The sequence below is a fragment of the Xyrauchen texanus genome, chromosome 29, assembly GCF_025860055.1.
Source record: "Xyrauchen texanus isolate HMW12.3.18 chromosome 29, RBS_HiC_50CHRs, whole genome shotgun sequence".
NCBI lineage: Eukaryota > Metazoa > Chordata > Actinopteri > Cypriniformes > Catostomidae > Xyrauchen > Xyrauchen texanus.
The window spans coordinates 28,149,162-28,175,262 of NC_068304.1; the positions used below are offsets into that span (position 1 = coordinate 28,149,162).

The window sequence follows — 26,101 nt, forward strand, 5'->3', positions numbered from 1 at the left end:
TCTGTGCTTACTCATAAATGCCAAAGTTGAGTTTAAGCCTGTATGTCCCAGTCTTAGCCCAATAATTCCTCCCTTCTATTCATTCCCATAGACCATTTACTTGCCACTATCTTCCTGATTTTATAAAGCCACCTCTACTACTATGCCATCTTCCCTGCCATTCTTTATTTAATTCCTTCTGAATTATAGCTTTCATCTCACCTTTCCCCATTGGCACTTGAATATTTATCTTTTCCCAAGTGCACTTTTGGCTAATCTATCAGCCACCTAATGTCCTAACACCCCAGCATGTGCAGGTACCCAACAAAACTGTATCATCACTTAATTTACTGTTAACCTCTGCAACAGAGTATATAGACTTCTAAGAGTAAATCTTTCCTTTCTGATCTTGCAGATAAATATTATTCTGGACTGAAACTGAATCCGAGCATATAACCACTTTATCTGGTCTTTTTTGCTCTATCTATTGGAAACCTACTATTATGGCAATCAATTATGCAGTATATACCGATAAACAATTATTTAACTTTTGACTCATCTTTATTTTAAATTTAGGTGTAAACACTCCTATGCCAACATTTTGATTTATTGGATCTTTGGAACCATCTGAATATATTTGTATAAATGAATGAAATCTCTCACTCAATATTGTACTCACCTTTTTCCATAATATCTTTCATATTCCTCGGTTCTTCTAGTAAACTTATATCAACCATTGCTTCTGGGGTTTTCCAAAATTGTTTACCACATAAAGACACCACAGGACAAAATGACTTACTATTAATTCCTATATCTTTGGCCCACTGCCCACTTTTCCACCTGAAGTTATTACTTCCTTTACATTTATACTCCCAACAGTCCTCTAGTTCTCTATGGGTAGGATGTTTATCTACCACACCCTGTAGTATCACCCAGTATGTTATAGCTAGTTTCTCCCTCCTCAAATCCAAAGGCATTTCTCCCATCAATATTCTCATTGCATTTAATGGAGATGTTTTGGTCAGTGTGATCCCACCCACTGCCCACTCACCAATAGTATTTCAACACCGTCGGGTTGCCAGATTTGAACAAGTTTGCAGGCAAACAACACTGCCTGCTTCAGCCATGGAAGCCAGCAAACGAACTGGATCAGATAACTGATTCCACCCTACCTAAAAAGCTTCGCCATCCATCTAAAAACCACCATGAACAGAGGTGTAGTAAAACAAGGATAAATATTGGAGCTGCCTTTGGAAGATGGAGACAACCTAAAGCCCAGAAATCCTTTAAAACGGATGCTGAGTTGGCTAATTCTGGCAACTTGCATGAGCCTTAACCACAGCCTCCAAACCAGAGCCAGAGTTCCACGACATGGCCTCCAAGCCAGCATCCCACGCCATTGCCAATGCCTGCCAGAGTCAGCTCCAGGCCATGTCACAGCCACGCCAGAGTCAGCTCCAGGCCAAATCACAGCCACGCCAGTGTCAGCTCCAGGCCATGTCACAGCCACGCCAGTGTCAGCTCCAGGCCATGTCACAGCAACGCCAGTGTCAGCTCCAGGCCATGTCACAGCAACGCCAGAGTCAGCTCCAGGCCATGTCACAGCCACGCCAGGGTCAGCCTGCTCCATGCCATGTCACAGCCACGCCAGGTTCGGCCTGCTCCATGCCATGTTTCAGTCTAACCCCAGACTGCTCCATGCCATGTCACAAGCAAACCTCTGCTCCACGTACCAGGCCCCTCCCATATTCCTCCTGTTGCCTCTTGAACACTGTTTTTGTTTTGGGGCATCTGGAGCCGCCCCTAGAGGGGGGATATGTCATGTATAGATGTGTTTTTGTTCATGTCTTGATTCCATGTCTTTTATTTTGAAAAGTTTATATGTCCTGTTTTCCCTACATGTTCATGTGTCATTTTCATGTTCTTGTGTCATCTCCATGTTCATGTTTTAATTGGTTTATTGTTTCATTGTGTTGTTATCAGTTCTAGTTTGCAATTGGTTTATGCTTATTGTCTTGTTATCTTGTTTACATTTCTGTTTGCTCATTGGTTTATGTTTCCCCATGTCCATGTCCCCAAGCCCTCATGTTTGCCATTGTTTTTTTTTATATCACTCAAACACATTCACGTCTCTCAAAAAAGTTTTATTTATAAACGTTAGTTTTTATATGTATTACAAGTTATGTAATATTATGTAACTGTTGTATAATTTCATGTCTGCAATAATATAATACACTGCTTCACATAACACAACAATGAATATGAAAGTTGTGTGATTAGCTTCAGTTGTATTTAAGACATGAGAATGGAACAGTACTTAACAGATAAGAGAAGATTAAAGAAAAGTTTCCATGTTAGTACATGATATACTAGTACAAAATACAATGTTTGGCAAGTAGTTACGAACCAATCGATCGATCGATCGATCAATCAAATGAAATTAAAAGAAATGCATAACTGCAAAAAGAATATGGTTGAGTATAACACAAAAATACACAAAAAACTAAGAAACACCTGCTTTCTTTTAAATCATGAATTGTTAGCTTTTAAGAACAATTATGTCCTTTAAATGGCAAATATGATTAAACTAAAAGCAATTGTATAAGCACCTGCATCTTATAAAGGACTATAAAACACTTAAAAACGTAAAAAATATGAAATAGTATATTGGAACAAACCTGAGACAGATGAAAACACAGTACTTGATAAAAACATGTATTAGGCCATGCAGTGCATCTTGCATTGTTAAAGGATTTAACACTGCACATCAGTTAAACTAAATAAATCTTCAAGTGAACTCAGTATAGAATAGGAGAAAAGTTATTTTCTATGCAGTCACATTCGAAGAGTAGCTAAAAAGACTTCAAAATAGAGACTGATCAAATAAACTAGCTTAATACATCGCACCAAAAAGGAATAATCTATTCTTGGGAGGTCCAGATATAACTACTACTCTATGTAAATCCTCTGCAGATGTTATTGGTGTGTAAAGTGTAACAGATGTCATAATTCTATGTAAAATATTTTTCTGAAATAAGGAGGTTTTAGCTTTTAAACACCAAATTCAAATTAATCTTTCAATGTGCCATTACCATTAATGAAAGATTGAGGTTCTTGTCAAGTTTCAAGTTTGTTTCAAATGACTGGATATAGACCTTAATACGTATTGCTATTTTTGACTGCAACCCTCATATAATTGTAACATAGTTAAGAGCATGTGAATGTCAGAGTTTTGGTCAATAGGATGAGAGAGAGGCTTGTACACACTATTGTTTATCTCCCAGAGGTAGGTCATGCCATGCTCTAGGGCAGGAGAGCTGCAGTGATCCAGTGCCACGTTAAGCCAAGGGTCTTTGATTTCAGACGTATTCACATGGAACCTCACAAAAACTCTCAACACGATGTTACGCTGAGAACTGTTTAGTGCAACACTCTCCACTTTTCCAAAGAGCACTAGAATCAAAAACACAAACAAGATCATTTGTTTCCGTTTGGATTAATATATAGATTTCAATTATCTCAATTCCTCTATCTAATTACTCAATTATATTATAGATCAGTGTGGGATTACAAGAGACCGAAGCAATTGAGACAGCCTAAATATATAGATGTGGCAACTTCTCCATGATGCTTGAAACAACCTATCTGCCAACAGCCATGGAAACACAGAAAACATTGTGCAAGTGTACCTTGGAGGATTGGTGCTGTTTTAAAGGCACAGGGTGGTAACACAAAATATTAATTTACTGCACTTCTTATGTTAAGATAAAAATATTCACAGCAATATTTTCTTTAAAAAATACATAGCTACCTAATGTTTTGCAAAGTACTGTATATACATATACATACACTGATCAGCCACAACATTAAAAGCACTGACAGGTGAAGTGAATATCATTGATTTTATCATTACAATGGCACCTGAATAGGGGTGGGATATATATAAGGCAGCAAGTGAACTGTTAGTTCTTGAATTCCATGTGTTGGAAGCAGAAAAAATTGGCAAGTGACTTTGACAAGGGCCAAATTGTGATGGTTAGATGTCTGGGTCAGAGCATCTCCAAAACGGCAGGTCTTCTGGGGTGTTCCCGGTATGCAGTGGTTAGTACCAAAAGTGGTCCAAGGAAGGACAACCAGTGAACCGGTGACAGGGTCATGGGTGTCCAAGGCTCACTGATGCACGTGGGGAGCGAAGGCTAGCCCGTCTGACCCGAGCCCACTGAAGAACTACTGTAGCACAAATTGTTGTAAAACAATGCTTGCCATGATAGAAAGGTGTCAGAACACACAGTGCATCACAGCTTGATGCGTATCGGGCTGCGTAGCTGCAGACAGGTCAGAGTGGCCATGCTGACCCCTGTCCACCACTGAAAGCACCTACAATGGGCACATGAGTGTCAAAACTGAACCATGGATCAATGAAAGAAGGTGGCCTGGTCTGATGAATAAAATTTTCTTTCAGATCATGTGGAGGGCCGGGTACATTTACTTGGGGAAAAGATGGCAACCAGATTCACTACAGGAAGAATGCAGGCCGGCGGGGGCAGTGTGATTCTCTGGGCAATGTTATGCTGGGAAACATTGGGTCCTAGCATTCATGTGGATGTTACTTTGATATGTACCACCTACGTAAAGATTGTTGCTGACCACATACACCCCATCATGCCATCCCTGATGGCAGTGGACTCTTTCAGTAGGCTAATGCACATTGCCACACTGCAAAAAAATGTCAGGAATGGTTTGAGGAACATAACAAAGAGTTCAACTTGGCCTTCAAATTCCCCAGATCTCAATCCGATTGAGCATCTATGGGATGTGCTGGACCAAAAAGTTTGATCCATCTGCTGCTAACGTCTTGGTGCCAGATACCACAGCACACATTAAGAGGTCTTGGGGAGTCCATGCCCATTTTGGCGGCACGAGGGGGACCTACACGATATTAGGCAGGTGATTTTAATGTTGTGGCTGATCGGTGTATATACATATAATATGTATAACGTGTTTGTATATATATATATATATATATATCTATATCTATCTATCTATATATATATAAAATCTAAAATACAATATTACTATATCAAGACAGCTTTTATATATATAAAAGCCATGCTAGTTTCCATTACTATTTTCATGACAAAAAACAAGTTAAAATATATTAAAAGGTATACTGATTAAAAACATATTTAAGGTTTTTAAAATTGGTTATCGATAAGTACTCCGCAACTGATTCAGGGTTGACTTTGTTAAAAATCGTAAGGGACTGATGTATGTATGTATGTATATATATATATATATATATATATATACATTTATGCATTTGGCAGACGCTTTTATCCAAAGTGACTTACAGTGCACTTATTACAGGGACAATCCCCCCAGAGCAACCTGGAGTTAAGTGTCTTGCTCAAGGACACAATGGTGGTGGCTGTGGGGATCAAACCAGCAACCTTCTGATTACCAGTTGTGTGCATTAGACCACTACGCCACCACCACTCCATATATAAAATCCACTCCATATATAAAATCACATTTACTCTATGCTATTTACTATACTATATATTATACAAATTATTACATTACATCTTAAAGAGCATCACCTTTTTTACTGCATATGTCAGGGATCAACTCCATTAATGGCTTAAGGCTCAGCTCTGTATGAGATACATCAGTCTTTGGTGTTGGTTTGAGATGTCCTGCACAGCAACTCCACAGGGACGTGTTGTAGTAATTATTCCCACAACACATGTGCTTTGGTTGGTTTTCATAAAGCATGGCATGGCTTGTGGAAGAACAGCAAGTTTGATATGTATTATCTTCCAGCAAGAGGGTTCCACAGCACTCTGCTTTCCCATCTAAACGGGTGGCGTAGAGGTGACCTGAGCAACACCTCCAGCTCTTGTCATATGGGTCATAGGCTTTTGAGCCACAACAGAAGGTAACATTTTTCTTGTTGTACCTGAACAGAAAAAAAAGCTTATTTAGTGACAGTTGTGTTTGGTTTATTTTTTATACTATGGTTATTAACACATTAAATTGTATTTGCCAGACAAGAGTAGACATAATCTTCAAATATAGTGAAGTTGTCTATCATCACAGTGTACAATAGTTTTATTTTTAATAAGATTGACTAGTTTATAAGGGTTTTTTGTATCTTAATATTTTAGCAGTGGTGCTTTTATTAGTGTGCTGGCTGCTTGACTTCAGCAACTGGACATTTGCATAGTAAGAATAACTCCTTTTCATCCCCTCAAAGGCATTGTCACAACAGTCATTCACATTCAAACTAACGTTTTTGGCAATGCGCTGCCTCACCTCCAAGGTGTTAAAAATAAGAACAACACTTTCTAGTGTCTAGTTCTTAGAAATGCAATCTTTGTGTCCAATTTGGTTTCATACATTTTTGAAAAACCTTTATAGCATTTACTAAAAAATTACAACTTTAAAAGACTTAAATTGAACTTTCACAGTTTTCAAGATTAAATTATCGTGGCAGCATAATCGTAATCACGATTCGTTTTTCGATTAATTGTGCTGCCCTAGTAAAATTACTGACAAAAAACACGTAAAAAATAAATCAAACCACAAATGCATATTTATAAGTGACGTTTTTTAAAAATAAGCCCAAGGTCACTTACAAAAAGTGGACATGCCAATACTGGCAGAAAGACCTCTAGTGAAAAAAAAAGAAAGAAAAAAACTTTAAAGATGCATACTTTTTTAATTGTAAAAATATATGGCCCTTTAGCCAAGAAATGTTTAGTAGCCTACTTTTGACATATATGTTCAAAGTGAGAAGATTTTAGTCACATCAGTGGCCAAAAAAAACCGTCATGGTTACTGATGTAACCTCCGTTCCCTGCCACTCCCCTGGACATACGGGTATAAAAGGAGTGCTGCTTGCAAACACACACTCAGGTGTGGAGCCGAGCCAAAGATCCGACCATTTCAGCAGTTGGTTCAGTGTTGTGGCAAGAGGGACACAACGTCTCGTTCCCTCCATCAGGGAATGGATGTTACATCGGTAACCATGACGTTGCCTATCGGTCACTCACTCGATGTTGTGTCGATGAGTTGACACTAGGGGTCCCAATGGAAAACGGCACAAGAGCTGAACCGAGTTATGCAGACTGCCGGTGCGAGACTGGCAGAACTCTGTGTGCCTCGTAGCCAATGCAGCAAGCCTTCGCATAACTTCCCACAACATACTGAAGTGAAGGCATGAAGTGGTCCCCTACACCTTGGGGTGCGGCTAACTGCTCGGAAGTTTAAGGACTGGCTGGCCCAGCTGTAGCCTTCACTCTAGTGTTCTCCCCAAAAAAGGAATGAAATCATTCAACTGGGGGCCATATAAGGTCTATGTTGGGGGGGTGGCCCTCCAAAGTGGAGGACACAGGGGAGACCACACCAGACCCCGAGAATGGGGGGGACTTCTAAGTGGAATACAACACACGGTCTTACCGGGTCGGAGCGGAAGCATGTTGTGTGGAGTGGCGCCGTGGTAGGTCCTACCCAAGGAGGTAACGTGACCAAGGACAGAGGGCCCTCTGCCCAAGGAAGACACGGTTTACCAGCGGGGAAACCATTTTGTGGAATATACATCACACGGGGTTACCTAAGGAGACAACCAGCACATGTGGAGCACTTACCTCAGTTACAGGGGCGGCGGCGAGCCTCTCCGAAGGCTGCTGGGCTAAGGAGGAAGAACGTCCAGGGTTCACACTTTTTTGCGAATGCAACTGGGAAAAGAGCGCACATCTTTGCCTCAAGGGAGGGAAAAGGCGCTATGCGAAAGCGGTACACCCAGTCAGCTAACCTGAACTTACCTGTTTGTGTCACCTGATAACAAATGGGACGAAACTGGCTCAACCCTGAGGTTATAAAACCTTGCAAATGTGTTAGGTGTTGCCTAGCACGCAGCTCTACAGATGTCTGCTAGAGAGGCGCCCGGGACAACGCCCAAGAAGCCGCAAAACCCCTGGTTGAATGGGCTCACAGTCCAGCAGGGGGCGGCACATGCTGGGCATTCTATGCCATAGTGATGGCATCGATGACCCAGTGAGCGATCCTCTGTTTGGAGACAGCACTTCTTTCCACTGTCCACCGAAGCAGACAAAGAGCTGCTCTGAGCTTCTAAAGCTCTGCGTGCCATTCAAGAATATCTGAAGAGCATGCAATGGGCACAGCAACGGCAAGGCTGGGTCTGCCTCCTCCTGGGGCTGTGCTAGCAGGTTCACCACCTGATCCCTGAATCCCCATAGAGGCGCCTCGTTGAGGGGGCCCTGTCCTGAGTGATCGTGCCTACAACTGTAGATGGTAGGCCACTTGGGGCATGACATGGAGATTCCAGAGGTCCGGTCACGGGTGCCAAATGGTGCCCCGTCCCTGAGAAAGAAGGTCCTTCCTCAAGGGAATTCGCCAGGGCGGGGCTGTCGTGAGGAGGATGAGGTCCGAGAACCAAGTACGGGAGGGCCAATAAGGGCCACTAAGAGGATCTGCTCCTCGTCCTCCCTGACCTTGCACAAAGTCTGTGCAAGTACGCTCACTGGGGGGAACGCATATTTGCATAGCCCCAGGGGCCAGCTGTGTGCCAAGGCATCTGTGCCGAGGGGAGCCTCGGTCAGACAGTACCAAAGCGGGCAGTGGCAGGATTCTGGGGAAGCGAACAGGTCTACCTCTGCTTGGCCGAATCGATTCCAGATCAGCTGGACCGCCTGAGGGTGGAGTCTCCACTCTCCCCTGAGCATAACATGTCCCCATATGCATCAACCTGAGCGGCATGACCATCGCTGAGGGTGCCATATGACTCAGGAGCCTCTGAAAGGATTTCAGTGCGACCAACGTATTTTGTCTGAATGTATGCAGAGAGTCCAGCACCGAGAAAAGAGATGCTCTGAACCGGGACGAGCTTGCTCTTTTCCCAGTTGACCCGAAGACCCAAGCAGCTGAGGTGCCTGAGCACCAGGTCCCTGTGTGCAGACAACATGTCCCACGAGTGAGGTAGGATTATCCAGTTGTCGAGATAGTTGTGGATGCCCAATTCAATTGGTGGGGCAAGGGCTGCCTCTGCTGCTTTCGTGAAGGCACGAGGAGACAAGGACAGACCGTAGGGGAGGACTTTGTACTAGTATGCCCGACCCTCGAAGGCAACCCAAAGAAAGCGTGAGCATCTTGAACGGTAGTCTGTACAGAGCCCGGTTCAGAACTCATAGGTCCAAGATTGGCTGCAAAACGCCCCTCTATCGTGTGCTTTTATAGAAGGGAGGCAATCTCGTAGTGCAAAGCAGCGGTGTGTGTATATATACGTGTGGGTGTGTGTGTATATATATATATATATATATATATATATATATATATATATATATATATAAGAAGCTCTTGCTCAGCTGTCGAAGCACCCAGGGGTGTTGCTCAGCACAACCATAGTATATGAGGGGGAGAACCGCTGTAATGCGCCGTATACCCAATAGCATTTCAGGGATATGAATGGAACAGCAAGAGGAATTCAGCTCTGTGAATACTTCCACTCGGCTCCGAAGAAGTAGTCTGAGTGTGTGTTTGCAAGCGGCACTCCTTTTATACCCGTATGTCTGGGGGACTGGCATGCAAATTCTCACTGGCCTTTTCTCAAAGATCAGAGATGTCTGGGCTCCCAAGAGTGAAGCCCTAGTGTCAACTCACTGACACAATATCGAGTGAGTGACTGATAGGGAACTTCTCAATATACTTTGTCTTCCTTATAATGCAACACTTTTGGTTGCAGAATATTAATTATGCATGATAAAATATTGCTGTGAATGTAAAAGATACAAAAAGACAGTGGCATCAGTGACGGAAAGCTTTTGCAACATGCTGTCTTCATGAAAATGTGTGCCAGTATAAAGTCCAAGACCACTGTTGGTCAGCCAGTGAAATGTAAGCAAAAAATTACTTTGCACACCTTCAAATCAAATTAAAATGTAGTGCCCCGTGTGCCTACCTGTGTCCATTACAGCAAATGTGAATTTCAGGATTTAAGGTTTTTTCACCACAACAGTGTTCACCAAGACGAGGACGGACATACAGTTGGCAGGCAGTCTCTCCAGGAGTATATACAACACCTCCGACACACTCAGACTGTTCAGGTAAATTGCGATGAAGTTTTCCATTGCAGCACAGCACTGTCTCATCTAATAGACTGTAGATATCTTTACCACAGCACTGAAGAATACAGATATACATCATATAAATGTTTGTAGACTATCCTATCACAGAGGTCTATTGTGTGAAAATTCTTCTGCCATGCCATGAAAACCATGGGAACTTGTATATGGACTTCTGGGTAATACTTAGCAACAATAAGGTTGTATTTGTTAACATTAATTTCCTACATTAGTTGATAATAAACATAAACTAATAATAAACAATAATTTTACTGCACATATTAATACTGGTTAATGTTAAATTTAAAGTAAACAGTGCTAATTAATACATTTCTAAAATGAAGAGCATGTTAACATTAGTTAATGCATTATGAAATATCAAAAACTAACACTGAACAATTATAATTTCATAAATGAACATTAACCTACATTAATACTGTAACAAACTATAGTTCATTGTAAGTATTTATATCATGCTGTATTTATATCATGTTCAATCAATCCACAGGTGGACTGCATCACAAAACAACAACAACAAAAAGGTTTATAAGAAGCAAGAATCAACAATACCTTAGTAAGTGCTGATGTCTTCCTATACGGGTTCCCTGAGCAACAAATGCTCTCTTGTGGATTGTAGTCTTTTGATGCACACATCAGGTCTAGACAGAAGAGAATAAGTTAGAGTATGAGATTAAGATGGAAGATATTATAATGATAATATTTTTGTGACCGCACTAGGCACTTTGACACAATCACTGTTAATACTAGCCAAGAGTTGTAAAATAATTTGATTCATATTAATTACATTCTCTATAAATTTAATCGAACCTACATTAAAGTCCTGAAGAGAACCACATTTTCATGTGTATAAAACAAGCTCAATAGAAATGATTCAACAGATATTCAACAAGGATGCAGTTAATTCACAAAAGAACGTGAGTCATTAATTCTATTCTTCTAATTAATTGCATACAAGCCGTTTACACTACCAAACAAATGTGCTGTCTTTACAACGTTGGTGCTTGACAGGGAATGGATTATATAATAGGCCACTGATGGTTCATTAAATGGAGAAGGACCTCAGAATCAAATTTTGACCCAGCCCATTTCACAAAACCCACTTTTGCCTAGACTAAACACCAAAACCTAATGGCTATGCCCACTGACTACACTGCATGTATGAAGTATTGCAAAGTGCTCTTAATACAGGGCCCCTTGTCTTATTCATAGTTGTTGTATCCGAAAAAGAAAAATCATCTGAAATGATTATGGTGAACTAGAATCAACAACAGGAACACTAATTACAATAATTGTGACTTCGATCTAAATACCCATTAAGAACAAAACGATATAACTTTAAATAGACCTAATACCTCTAAAATTCCCCACATTTTATATAGTAGCATTTACTGTTCAGTGAGCAGGAGTTTTCAATTAAGTCAAGTTTGGCCTGTAAACCAATTCAAAGACTGGCAAACAGAGTTAAATTGCCTTTAGTTTGTTCAACTCACAATGTTTGGTTCATCTCAATTTTCAAACCAGAGAATAAACTACTTGTGTACAATAGTTATAGTGAGAAATAATCATGAAAATGTACAGTCCGTAATTATAAATATACAGTTTTAAGCAAACAGCACATCAGGGTTCACAGTGAATGGTAAAAAAAGGACAGACAAGAAAAATTGTGAAAAAAATGTTGTGGTACATTAAGAATGTTATAGTTTAAATTGTGTGTTAGGATCTTTATCTTTCATCACAGACATATAAGATATACAAGCAGATAATATGCAAGACATTGCAGAGCCCTAAGCTATCAAGTTGGACAAGTCTGAACTATAGATAGTAGCAATGGCTGCTGACGCGGAACAGATGCTCTTTTCATCAAGAGAGATTTAAAAAAAACACAGAGGACAATGAAGTGCATTACCTGAGACTTTGGTGGGTGGGCTTACTCTTGAATGCAGAGATTTCCAATCACACATAAAAAATATACAGACACAAAAAAATTATAAAAATGCAAAACACAAAACAAACAAACAAAAATCATAGACTTCCATTGTAAGAGCATTATTGTAAATCGTTTTTGATCTTTTACAAATTGAGTCATATTGAACCCAGAGCATTCCTTTGATGCATTTTCTGTGGAACGCAAATATTTGCTATATAAAGCTTTCACACCATTTTTGACACATGAACTTTTATGACTTTTTCATTTGCACATGATTCAAGGTCAAAATAAACATTTTAAAGCTGTGCATAACTAGAAATGACATTCTATTTTAATCATTTTAGATGTAATGACTGCTTTAATGTTAAATTCAATCACAGTATTAAAAACTACATTTGTTTAGGGGTAAAACAAAGACACTTTATGTAATACTAAAGCATACTGATTATTTGTATTTTTGTAATCAAAAGAAGCAGTGATTGCACATAGTCACTGCAACATCAGTACTTGGAGGCATGAACAGAAATGTGTGATTCATTGCAGACTGACTCACGAGGTGGAGACGGGTTGTTGCTTGCTTTGAATCAATGTTGAACCAGCACTTTTCTTTGTGAAACTGTTCTCAGTGGACAGTACATCTGATCACAAAGAGGAAAAAAAGAAAAAGTGAATAATAAAAATAACAGATACTAAACTATTTTGAATTATTATTAATTGACTACAACATATCTTTTGACAAAATTAGTAAGTGTGAAATGAAGGTAGTAGCAGTGGTTGATTGATGCTTCACAGATCACTTGTTTGCACAATGATTGAAATAATTTGGACTTTAATAATTAGAGTTCTGTTATTTTCCCCACATAACAGTGAAAAAGATTACTTTGTTGTCCACCGTTTAGATTTAGGCCTGTTGCTCCTTATCTGATAATCACTGTAAGACCTTTAAACACAAACCTGTCATTTTTGAACAGCAAGTTTCGAGATTGGGCTTCACTTGTAGATCCTTAGTACAGGAGTGGGTTTTCCTGTTATATAAATTGTTGCCACAACAGAAAAGATTTTCCCCCAGTTCAAATATAGTGTCAACACAGCACAAATGAGTCTTCATTTGGTAAATTTCTGTAAATGAGCAAAGAAAAAACGTTATAGTCATTATAAAACTTAGAGATCTTACCTTTTAACAATTTCAAAATGCATCATTAAAAATTGAACAGTGGAAGTAGTAATTAATAATTGATGCTATCTCAACATATATTTTATTAATCTGTACTATTAGAAAACACCACACTCCATAGGCAACATGACAAGACAACTCAAATGCACTTTGTTTGTTCTGAGCAAAAACTGTAGAAGTTCCGCAGCCTCCTTTTCAAATGGTTACTGGTAAGAACAAAATAAAAGAACGGTTAATAACATTCTTTTTAAAATGACAGTACACTGCACTTAGGGGTGGGTGAAATACCAATCGCAGTGTTGCCAGATCTCACAAGAGAAACAAGCAACCTGGTCTGAAATCATAATTCCAAAATAAGCCACTTACTTCACCAAAATAAGCAAACATAAGCAATTAAATGCTTTCCTGTGTGGTGAATTTATCAGCATAGAAGTCATATACAATATTTGAATTAAAGATCTGCCGGAAAACACGGCAGCATCAAATTTATATTAATGCATCATATCTAACAATAATTCATTGAAGACTTGGAAACAACTGAGACATACTATATTTTTACCTCCAGTAATGTTTTCCTTGTATCTGGATTAACCGTGCATGTACAGTATGTAGTATTTATACATAAAAGGACCTTAAAAGGGTCTTCATTCACAGAATGGTACATCCACAACAGGCACTTGATGCAGCATAGAAATGTGTGATGCAGAAGTTCCCTTCAGGAACAAAGCATGTTTAATTTTTTCGGGCAACATGAATTGGTGTAATTCAAAATGTTTCTGTGGTAAACCCTGTGGTCTTTGGTTTCATGAAAAAATTATCTGTAAATCTAAGTTATAAATTCTTACTGGCATTTAAAAATAACTTTTTCATTCCAGAAAAATTTAAAATAACTTTGTTACCGTTTTTGGTTACGTTCTGCTTAAAAATATTTTCAGCTTTCGTTTTTTGTTTCTTGAACATTTTTTTGGTCCCTGCTCACACGAACATATAAATACTGTGGTGCTATCAGTCCAGTTTTTATCTACCTGAACCACAGCACTTCTCTTGAGCACTGTTTCGAGTCTGAATACGGCCATTACAGCAAATCTTATTTAGAGGATTGTAGGCTACAGATTCACAGCAGTCAGCCACCGACTGGCTTAATCCTGGTGTTATCTTACCTGCAACACATTACAAAATAAATAAATATATAAATATAAAAAGAAACCCTTTAAAATATTTAGACAAAAATTATGTGTTCAATCTGTGCAGTTTCCGCAAATATCAAATGACCATATCCTCAGAATCACGTTTTGAATGAATTCTCTTACTGACTCAGCAGCCATAAATTTATGGCCCCAAGGGACACTCTTACCATTACAGCAAGAACTTCCTGAGATGTTATACGTCAGATTTCCACAACAATGCAGACTGTGGCCTTCTTGTATTTGTCCTTTGTATCCTGTGATGCTGGTGACGCAATAGAAAGTCAAATCATTCTAATTTTACCCTTACCAGGAATTAAAGGGATCTATGATAAACCATGTGTGTAAATCATAAATGATAAACCATGTGTCTTTTTGAACTGAAAGCTTTAAGTGAAGAAGCTCAGAATTAAAGGTTCAGCTTAAAAAAGTGAAATCGCTTACTGGCCCCCTTTGTCATGATGGCACATTTCTGAGGAAGAAAGAGAGAAAAAGTGTAGTGTGTAGTGAAGAAAGGATTATTAATAATGAAAAGTGATAACTACTCTCATTTGGATACTCTCAAAGATACAGATATTCTATATTTTTTAGTAAGGTTAATCCTCTCTATCAATGGCAATGTTGAGGGATTGAAATAATCTTATTTTATTATATTTATGCTTCCTGTGGCGTTTTGAAATAACAAAATTATGTTACTTGATATAATGCATTATTTGAAGCACTTTCCCTTGTTGACTATGTGCATTTGTGGTAACACTTAACAGTAAGGTTCCGTTTGTTAGCATTAGTTAACAACATTATTATATATGAACTATTAATTAACAATACTTCCCCTTCTGTCACTCTCTCCACATTGTGTCGGAGATGCGACACTAGGGGTCTCTCTTGAGCACCGAATATACCTCTGATCTATGAAAAAAGGCCAATGAGAAGTTGGCAGCTAGTATTTGCATACCCCGCCCCCGGACATACGGGTATAAAGGCGAGGCAAATACTAGAGTTCATTCAGAAATTTTCTTTGGAGCCGATGGTTGTGCATGTTGTTCGCGTGAGATCACACCAGTTCCAGTATTCCTCTGACGCTCTGCATGCTGTTGGATTGATGGCGCAATACAGCGGCGATTTCTCCTTCTTGCACGGCAGTGCAATTGCCCCTGGGCGCTTCGACAGTGCAGAAACCCAAACTCTAAGAGAGTTGTTTAAAAGAGTGATTTTCTCTAAAAGAGCAATACACAGCGGCGTTGAACGTCCTTTTCAGGACTTTCTTTAAAAAGACGCGTTTCCGCCTCTGTGTAGTTTCTGGATGCGGTTGATTTCTCCCCACCTCCGACGGTCATAAAAGCTGCCTGGCGTACCTGGGCTGCGATTACACGCAGGCAGCGTTTTTATGAATGGTCTATGTTTTCAGGGCGAGAACATAGCCATAACAGCATTGTGGTCGTAGGCTTTCTTTGTCATGAGAGAAAGCCACTTCAGCCGCCTCCCGCGCCTCGCGTCTTTCCCACGGGATTGAGGCAGGCGCCGCAGGCGACGGAGGCGATTTGGGGACAATGACGGGCTGTGTTCGGCGGGTAAATCCCCGCGAACCACCCGCCTCCCCGGCACGTTTGCTTGCTCCCATCTGAGCTCGGGATGACTGCGGCCCGCTTCGCGGCCGGCCTTCCGGTCCCTTGAGCTCCCGGAATTGGATGACGATAATCACCGCTGCTTCGGAGAGCGTTACAGCGGCGTCTGATGTTGATGGCTCGTCTGCACCGCCACCTTCGGGTCTGCGCGCCCAGTCTGAGCCTGATGCACAGAGGTCCAATATGCTTCCCCGTGTACCGCGAGCGCGAGGTTGGACCAGAAAATCCTGTCCCCCTCCCCATCACGGCTATTTGATTGGTTCCACGGGCATGTGCGCCGCTCACAGCCACGCACTCCCTCCCGGTTCCTTTCTTCCCGGACGTGCATGACGAGCTGAGCAAGCCAAGCTTCCTCGCTCCTCCTCTCTCACTACCCTCGGCGGTAGAGGTCCCAGACCACTCCCCCCCTGCACACCATGGCCCCCTCCTGCAAGTCCACTGGGCCAAGGCATTCCAAAATTTGCACTTGGGTAGTCCTGTTCTTGACGTGCCGCAGGAACTGCACTCGAACAGGCGATGGCCACCCTCGTTGTCCGGAAACGCAACACATGGACTGGACCTGGTCGCAGTAGAGGAGGTAGACAAATCACGTTTTCTCAAACGCTCCCATCTCCCAGCTCCATCCATTCGGCGACACCACATGACGACTCCACCCAGCAGTCCTCAGTGGTGAAGAAACAGACGGAGGCTATTTCACACATCCTGCCCTGCCGCAAACCTGCCGCCAGGGGCCATGCCCTGTCTGCTCGCCGAGGGCGTCCTCTTGCGGCTTTCAAGAAAGAAAGAAAAGCAGTGCTCCACCTCAACAGACCCAGAGACCGAGATGTTAGCTCCGGAGCTGGTAAGACCACTCCGTCCCCCGGTGGGGGGCCGGGAGGAGAATCTTTTGTTGAATTATTTCATTTGGCTGCACCCCCTAACGGGGGCTGCGGTACTCACATTCTCAATAATAGAGCTATTTCCTTTTTTGTCTCTGGGTCACCTGGCCCGCAAATGCCGTTCTCACGGCACTCTGCTGCCAGGCCTCAACAGTCCCAGCATGCTGGACGCGGCCACAGCCCGCCTTCAGCCCCACGACTGTCCCCCGGCCGGCCGGTTCTGACGAGTCTAGAGGACGCCTGCAACCGGACCTCCTCCTCCAGTCACGAACCAAGGTAAGTGCTTTGAGTTTGTTCTCAGCACCAAAGCCTCAGGACACACCCTTGCCTCCCGACGCCACACTACCTGCTTCGCCCCGCTGCGAAGCCCCCGCCACGTACGTCCAAAATACTCGTCCCCTTGGTACCCCCAGCATGGAGTTTGGAGGCGTGGCTTTCACTACCCAACCCGTCACGCTGGCTGTACCGGACCATTACGCAATTCAGTTTGCCAGGCCCCGCCCCCCCTTCGCGGCCGTCCGTTTCTGCAGTAGACGGCAAACATGCCAAATCCCTGCGCAAAGACGTGATAGGGCCTGTCCCCCCAAACGAAATGGAGAAGGGTCTCTACAGCCCTTAATTCGTTGTACCCAAGAAAGGCAGCGGCTTACGACCAATCATGGACTTGCGAGTTTTTCAACCGAGCACTGCTCAAACTCCCATTCAAAATCACGCAAAAGTGTATCTTAACATGCGTCCGGCACCTAGATTGGTTCGCAGCGGTAGACCTGAAGGATGCGTACTTCAACGTCACAATTCTGCCGCGACACCAACCCTTCCTACGGTTCGCGTTCGACGGCAAGGCGTTTCAGTACAAAGTCCTCCCCTTCGGCATGTCTCTGTCCCCTCACGTCTTCACGTAAGTCGCAGAAGCAGCCCTTGCCCCCGCTCCGAGAAGCCGGCATCCGCATACTCAACTCGACGACTGCCTCATACTGGCCCGCTCCCGAGAGTTACTATGCACTCACAGAGACCAGGTGCTTAAACACCTCAGCCGCTTGGGGCTTCAGGTCAACCGAGAAAAGAGCAAGCTCACTCCGGTTTAGAGCATCTCCTTTCTTGGCATGGAGTTAGACTCAGTCTCCATGTCCGCACGTCTCACCAACGAGCGTGCACAGTCTGTGCTGAAATGCCTCGCAAAGTTCAAGCCAGGCACAACGGTCCCTCTAAAATTTTCCAGAGGCTCCTGTGGCATATCCGTCGCAGTCACGCCGCTGGGGTTGATGCATATGAGACCGCTTCAGCACTGGCTTCAGACTCGAGACCCGAGACGAGCATGGCGCCACGGCACGCACCGTGTGATACACACCCCCGCATGCCGCCAAACACTCAAACCCTGGACAGACCTCTGCTTTCTACGGGCAGGAGTGCCCCTGCAGCAGGTGTCCCGACGCGTCCTGGTAACTACCGACGCCTCCAAATCGGGTTGGGGCGCCGTTTGCAACGGGCACGCAGCTGCGGGATTGCCTAGAGTTGTTGACAGTTTTCTTTGCCCTGCAACAGTTTCTCCCAATAATTCGAGACAAACATGTCCTAATCAGGTCAGACAGCACCACTGCGGTAGCGTACATAAATCGCCAAGGCGGCGTACGCTCCTGCCACATGTCACGACTTGACCGTCATCTCCTCCTTTGGAGCCAGCAGTGACTCAGGTCGACCTGCTTGCCTCCAAAGAGACCTCCCACTGCCTGCTCTGGTATGGCCGAACAGAGGCTCTCCTTGGGGCAGACGCGCTGGCACACAGCTGGCCCACGGGACTGTGCAAGTACGCATTTCCCCCAGTGAGCCTTCTTGCACAGATGCTGTGCAATGTCAGGGAGGACAAGGAGCAAGTCACACTAGTGGCCCCATACTGGCCCACCCGGGCCTGGTTCTCAGACCTCGTACTCCTCGCTACAGCCCCTCCCTGGAGAATTCCCCTGAGGAAGGACCTTCTTTCTCAGGGGCAGGGCACGCTCAGACCTCTGGAAACTCCACGTCTGGTCCCTGGATGGGACGCGGAAGATCTAGCTGGCTTACCACCTACTGTTGTAGACACGATCAACCAAGCCAGAGCCCCTTCTACCAGGCAGCTCTATGCCCTAAAGTGGCGCTTGTTCACAAATTGGTTCTCTTCCAGGGCTGAAGACCCACAGAGGTGCGCAGTTAGGTCAGTGCTCCTATTCCTGCAGGAGAGGTTGGAGGGGAGGCTGTCCCCATCCACCTTGAAGGCGTATGTTGCTGCTATCGTGGCCCACCACGACGCAGTAGATGGCAAGTCCCTTGGTAAGCACGACTTAATCATCAGGTTCCTAAGAGGCGCCCGGAGGTTAAATCCCTCCCGGCCAAGCCTGTTCCCCTCCTGGGACCTCTTGGTAGTCCTCACGGGCCTCCAGAGACCTCCCTTTGAGCCACTAGAATCAGTTGACCTCTCTCTTAAGACTGCCCTGCTGATCACGCTCGCCTCCATCAAGAGGGTCGGGGACCTGCAAACGTTCTCTGTCAGCGATACTTGCCTGGAGTTCGGTCCGGCAGACACTCATGTGATCCTAAGACCGTGACCGGGCTATGTGCCCAAGGTTCCTACCACGCCCTTTAGAGACCAGGTAGTGAACCTGCAAGCGCTGCCCCGGGAGGAGGCAGACCCAACCCCGTCATTGCTGTGTCCGGTACGTGCTTTGCATACCTATCTGGACCGCACACAGAGTTTTAGACACTCTGAGCAGCTCTTTGTATGCTTTGGGGGACAGCGGAAAGGAAATGCAGTCTCCAAACAGAGGCTTTCCCACTGGGTAGTAGATGCCATTTCATTGGCTTATCACACTCAGGTCTTGCGGGTCCGAGCTCACTCGTGGGCACTGGCCAGGGATACCTCCCTGGCAGACATTTGTAGAGCAGCGGGTTGGGCGACACCCAACACCTTTACGAGATACTACAATCTCAGGGTTGAGTCAGTTTCATCCCGTGTTTTCTCAGGTCCGAGCCAGTAGAACTCGGTAACACGCTGATGGACTGGCCGGGTGAATCGCTTGCATATAGCGCCCTTTCCCTCGCTTGAGGTAAAACTGTGCGTCTTTTTTCCCAGGAGATTCCACTCAACTCGAATCCCTGGTCGATTCCTCCCTACCCCTCATGGGTCCGCAGTTCAGCTGAGGAACTTGCCGACCCAATCCACTGCGGGTACTCAAATCTACCCTGTACTGGAATAGGTGCTCCACAGGGAGAGGACTCCTACGCGGACTCCACCAGTGTGTATTTTCCGTGATATGGTCCCCTTACGAGCGGACCCGTGTTTTCCTTGGGTAAGTTTTGGCTGCCCTTCGGTCACCGTGTGTAGCAACTCCCCCCTCGCTGAGGCTGGATCTACCACCGCACCACTTCCACGTGTCGCCTAAAAACACATGTGATGTATTCACCACCTTACCTCCCCAGCTGGGTAGGGATGGTCTCCGTAGGGTCTTTTCCACCCTGAAAGAATAGGAAATTGGGTAAGACCCCCTTCCCTCAGTGCGTGTAAGGGCCCCGGCTGTCTATTGCTCTATGCGAGAAACATAGAGAGAAATGAGGCCCAGCCAGGCTTGGCCCGTTCCCAAGTTGGCAAGCGTTGTCTTGTTCCCCTGTCAGGGTAACCAAAAGGATTCCGACGACTTTTGTGGGGCATTGGGGAAGGGTACGTGTAGTCTCATACAGCTGGTCATCTAGCACGTAAAAAACACTTGCCCGCTCCTGTGTCAAACCACGTACGCGGCTCAGTGCATAGTGTAATTAAAATTGGACCCCTAGTGTCGCTTCTCCAACACAATGTGGAGAGAGCGACAGAAGGGGAACGTCTAGGTTACGAATGTAACCTCCGTTCCCCGATGGAGGGAACGAGACATTGTGTCCTTCCCGGCCACGTCGCTGAGCCGAGCCGCTGTAGTGGCCGGACCATTTCCGGCTCCTCAGAAAAATCCTGAAAGAACTCTAGTATTTGCCTCGCCTTTATACTCGTATGTCCAGGGGCGGGGTATGCAAATAATAGCTGCCAACTTCTCATTGGCCTTTTTTCATAGATCAGAGGTATATTCGGTGCTCAAGAGAGACCCCTAGTGTCGCTTCAAAGTCTCATTCCCTTCATCGGGGAACGGAGGTTACATTCGTAACCTAGACGTTTTGCAGCATTTATTAATCTTGGTGAGTGTGAATTTCAACATATACTAATACATTTAAATCAGAAGTTGTATTTGTTAACATTAGCTAAACACACTCTGAAATAATATGAACTAACAATGAACAATTGTATTTTTATTACCTAACATTAACAGAGATTAATAAATGAACGCTAGTATTTCAAAATACAGTATAATGTTCATTAATTGTTCATGATACATCAGAACCAGAATTAGCTTTATTGCCAGGTATGCTTATACATACAGTGCATCTGGAAAGTATTCACAACGCTTCATTTTTTCCACATTTTGTTATGTTACAGCCTTATTCCAAAACTGATTATATTAATTATTTTCCTCAAAATTCTAAAAACAATTCCCCATAATGACAACGTGAAAGAAGTTTGTTTGAAATCTTTGCAAATTTATTTGTAAAAATATCACATGTACATAAGTATTCACAGCCTTTGCTCAATACTTTGTTGAAGCACAGTTGTCACCAAATTACAGTCTCAATTATTTTTGAGTATGAAGCTACAAGTTTGGCACACCTATTATTGGGCAGTTTCTCCCATTCTTCTTTGCAGGATATCTCAAGCTCCATCAGGTTAGATGGGAAGTGTCAGTGCACAGCTATTTTCGGATCTCTCCAGAGATGTTCAATCGAGTTCAAGTTGGGTTCTGGCTGGACCACTCAAGGATATTCAAAGAGTTGTCCGGTAGCCACTCCTTTGTTTTCTTGGCAGTGTTCTTAGGGTCATTGTCCTGTTGGAAAATGAACCTTCACCCCAGTCTGAGGTCCAGGGCGCTCTGGAGCAGGTTTTCATCAAGGATGTCTCTGTACATTGCTGCATTCATCTTTCCCTCGATCCTGACTAGTCTTCCAGTTCCTGCCGCTGAAAAACATCCCCACAGCATGATGCTGCCACCACCATGCTTCACTGTAGGGATGGTATTGACCAGGTGATGAGCGGTGCCTGGTTTCCTCCAGACATGACGCTTGTCATTCAGGCCAATCTTTGTTTCATCAGACCAGAGAATTTTGTTTCTCATTTTTTTTTTTATTGAATTTATTTAACCTTTATTTAACCAGGAAAGTCCCATTGAGGTTAAAAACCTCTTTTTCAAGGGAGTCCTGGCCAAGAGGCAGCAAAAACACAATCAATTACATTTATAAAGGTTATACAACACAAATAATTAAAAACATTTACAATTTAAACAGGTCATTTCAGGTTCTCTCAATCTGGACTTAAAAGCATTTAAGGAAATGAGTTCAGATCATTTCAAGTCTTTTTGGCAAAAGTTCCATGCAGAAGGAGTGGAGTAGACAAAAGCCCTTTTCCCCAGTTCTGTTTGGGCAAATGGAACAAAGAGCAGCAAGTGATCATTTGATCGCAATGAATAAGAACCAACACTTCTACATGTGATTAAACTACTGATGTAGGATGGCAACAGACCAAGCATGGCCTTATAGATAAAAATATGCCAATGCCCTGATCTCCTGTTGGACAACGATGGCCATCCCACTCTGGAATATAATTCACAATGATGGGTCAAATTTTTACAATTCGTAATAAATCTCAGAGACGCATGATAAACAGTGTCAATCTTATGCAGACATTGTGCTGAAGCGGACCTATACACCAGGTCACCATAATCTAAGACAGATAAAAATGTTGCAGTGACTAGCTGGTTTTTTGCTTTAAAAGAAAAACTAAATTTATTTCGAAAGAAAAAAGACAGTTTAAGTTTCTTCACAAGGTTGTCTATATGAGGTTTAAAAGTGAGAGCATCATCAAGCCAAATGCCAAGGTACTTATAAAAATGAACCACCTCTATGACACTTCCAGTCAAAGTGAACACAGAAGGAGGAACTTTAGAAACCTTCTTAGTATTACTAAACAGCATCAGCTTGGTCTTATCAGCACTGAGAACCAGTTTAAGCTGCATAAGCTTGTGTTGAACCACATCAAAAGCTTTCTGCAAAGACTCAACCGCTTTAGCTGGGGACGATCCAAAACAATAACTAATCGTGTCATCAGCATAGAAATGCATATTAGCATCCGACACATTTTGGCCCAATTCATTTATATACATAATAAACAGGAGAGGACCCAATATTGAGCCTTGTGGCACCCCCTTGTGGACCTTCACTAATGCAGAACATAGACCATCACATTTAACACACTGAGTCCTGTCACTCAGATAATTCATGAACCATGAAACTGCACAATCAGACAATCCCAAACAAAGAAGCCTATGCTTTAAAACAGCATGGTCCACTGTGTCAAAAGCTTTCGACAGATCAAGAAAAAGTGATGCACAGAATTGCTTTCTAACAAGGGCGACAAGTATGTCATTCTCATGGTCTGAGAGTCCTTCAGGTGCCTTTTGGCAAACACCAGGCGGGCTGTCCTGTGCCTTTTACTGAGGAGTGGCTTCCGTCTGGCCACTCTACCATACAGGCCTGATTGGTGGAGTGCTGCAGGGATGGTTGTTCTTCTGGAAGGTTCTCCTCTCTCCATAGAGAAATGCTGGAGCTTTGTCAGAGTGACCATCGGGTTCTTGGTCACCTCCCTGATTAAGGCCCTTCTCCCCCGATTTCTCCATTTGGCTGGGCGGCCAGCTCTAGGAAGAGTGCTGGTGGTTCCAAACTTCTTCCATTTATGGATGATGGAGGCCATTGTGCTCATTGGGACCTTCAATGCTGCAGAGGTACCCTTCCCCAGATCTGTGCCTCGATACAATCCTGTCTCGGAGGTCTACAGACAATTCCTTGGACTTCATGGCTTGGTATGTGCTCTGACATGCACTGTTAACTGTGGGACCTTATATAGACAGATGTGTGCCTTTCCAAACCATGTCCAATCAACTGAATTTACCACAGGTGGACTCCAATCAAATTGTAGAAACATCTCAAGGATGAGCTCAAGTTTGAGTGTCATGGCAAAGGCTATGAATAGTTATGGACATGTGAATTTTTCGTTTTTTATTTGTAATAAATTTGCAAAGATTTCAGACATACTCCTTTCACGTTGTCATTAAGGGGTATTGTTTGTAGAATTTTTAAGAAAATAATGAATTTAATCCATTTTGGAATAAGGCTGTAACATAAATTTGGAAAAAGTGAAGCGCTGTGAATACTTTCCAGATGCACTGAACAAGAAATTTGTCTTGGTGACATGAGCATCCAGTGCACAACGATACAATGCAGCAACAAGAAAATAAAAATAAATAAATAATAAATACAAAACAAAAAATAAATAATAATAATTGAGTAGAAAATAAAGTATATATATAGAATACACAAGACAATATATATATATATGTGTGTGTGTGTGTGTGATGTTTTGCAGCTCCTCGCCGTCCCTCCACTCGGCATCTCCATTCGGTTTCAGTGGCCACGAATGCAGGTGTCTCGATACACATTTTTCACAGCTAAAGTTATTTTTAACTTGTATGTACAAGACGCTGAAAAAAACGCAAAAAGCAGTTCGGTGTGACCGGCTCACAACACACTCAACTCATTCATCTGCGCGCTCTGTGTCTCTCTTGCGCGTTCATGTCAGCGCGTCTCCACACTCTTTCAACAACGAAACCCATATAAATAAATATATAATAATAATAATAATAATAACAAGCATGCCCTATTAATCTGAAAGAGTAACCTTAATTATTTTCTCTCAGTCCTCTTAATGGTTTTAGCAAATCCACTGAAATGAATTTGACTCACACAATAACACATTTTAATGGTTTCAAATTACACAAATTCATTCAACCAAATCAATGGCAATCAAATCAATGGCCAAGAATGCAGGTGTCTCTAGATGCATTTTTCACTGCTAAAGTTATTTTTAACTCTTCTGTGCAAGACCATAAAATCAGTAATACATCACATATCACCATATCAAAAGTATAGCCTAATAATACTTTCTCCATGCTTACCTTGTATAGAGAATGTGACCAAAAGGCACAAGATTGTCTCTAAATCTGTGTGTGAGAGAGAGATACAAATTAAATACAAATTCAGATATAGTGTTACCCACATTCCACAGCCAACCAACTTGTAAAAAAAACATACATGTAACTGATTTGCAGATCTTCATTGTGCATCTACGGTGCATCCTTATTCAATGAAGACAGACATACAAATGGATGTGAATTTATGTAAAAATAGACTCCACCTCCATTGAATTAAGGAAGGACTTATTATATTGAAGCCCAAAAGCAGAACAAGGAGATAACATGTCATGCATGACAATGCAATTTTCACATCATTAACTTTATTTATTAACATAAACAGCTATGATTGCAGGTAGAGTTGACAGGTGAACTGCACAGTTACTGAGATCCATATTAGCACAGTACATCAGTAATGAATTCCTTATAGACACACCTGCTGTACCATAGGTGCACTTTAAGTGCGGCCACCAAGCATTGTTTCCTCCGATGTGACTCTCTATGTTTCAAGCAATATTGACAAAAACAGTTTTCATATAATATAATGAGTAAATTTTCAAAGCAAAGCGGAAACATAATTCCCATTTGGGTTTGCCAGAGTGAAGGAACAGTGGCCGCTGGCTGGTCTCTCATACAGTTTTCAATAAAGTACAAAGGGCTGACATTTCTTTAAGATGTTTCTTGAGAGGATGTGAATTTTGTTATGAATACAGAGGCCATTCAAAAACTTCATGCCTCCTCATCGCTCAAGAGCATGCACCCCGTCTGTTCACCGTGGGCGTCCCCCTGCAGCTGCGAAAGCTCAGGTAGCTCCGCCCCAACCCGGGCGCAGCTCTCTGCCAAAGCGTATGGATCCCCACAGGAAGCTGACACCCCATCTCATGAATCCCTTCAGGGACCCGAAAGGCTCCCAAGCGTTCCTGAGACGATCGACTCAGGGAGCGAGATGGCCACTACGGAGCTGGCCTCTAGAACACTCCATCCGGCAGAGAAACCATTTGCCACATCTTTTGCTTTCTAACTGCATGATCAGGGTCGGCGCCTT

The 26,101-nt window shown here is 43.0% G+C and overlaps 1 protein-coding gene across 2 annotated transcripts; it reads right to left on the bottom strand.

Annotated features, from left to right (window-relative positions):
• Positions 1-544: 544 nt before the first annotated feature.
• On the bottom strand, positions 545-25,215 carry LOC127622836 (galaxin-like). Of its 2 annotated transcripts, XM_052096940.1 has the most exons (12): positions 25,178-25,215; positions 25,042-25,086; positions 14,872-14,899; positions 14,598-14,692; positions 14,269-14,403; positions 13,024-13,188; positions 12,623-12,707; positions 12,049-12,074; positions 10,692-10,780; positions 9,959-10,179; positions 5,580-5,938; positions 545-3,432 (listed from the first exon to the last, which is right to left on the bottom strand). In XM_052096940.1, the coding sequence occupies exons 1-12, from the start codon at positions 25,200-25,202 to the stop codon at positions 3,149-3,151; spliced, it is 1,557 nt and encodes a 518-aa protein (XP_051952900.1). In that variant the 5' UTR covers positions 25,203-25,215; the 3' UTR covers positions 545-3,148. The 2 variants fall into 2 exon arrangements, with proteins under 2 accessions (XP_051952900.1, XP_051952901.1); XM_052096941.1 differs by lacking the exon at positions 14,269-14,403.
• Positions 25,216-26,101: the final 886 nt, after the last annotated feature.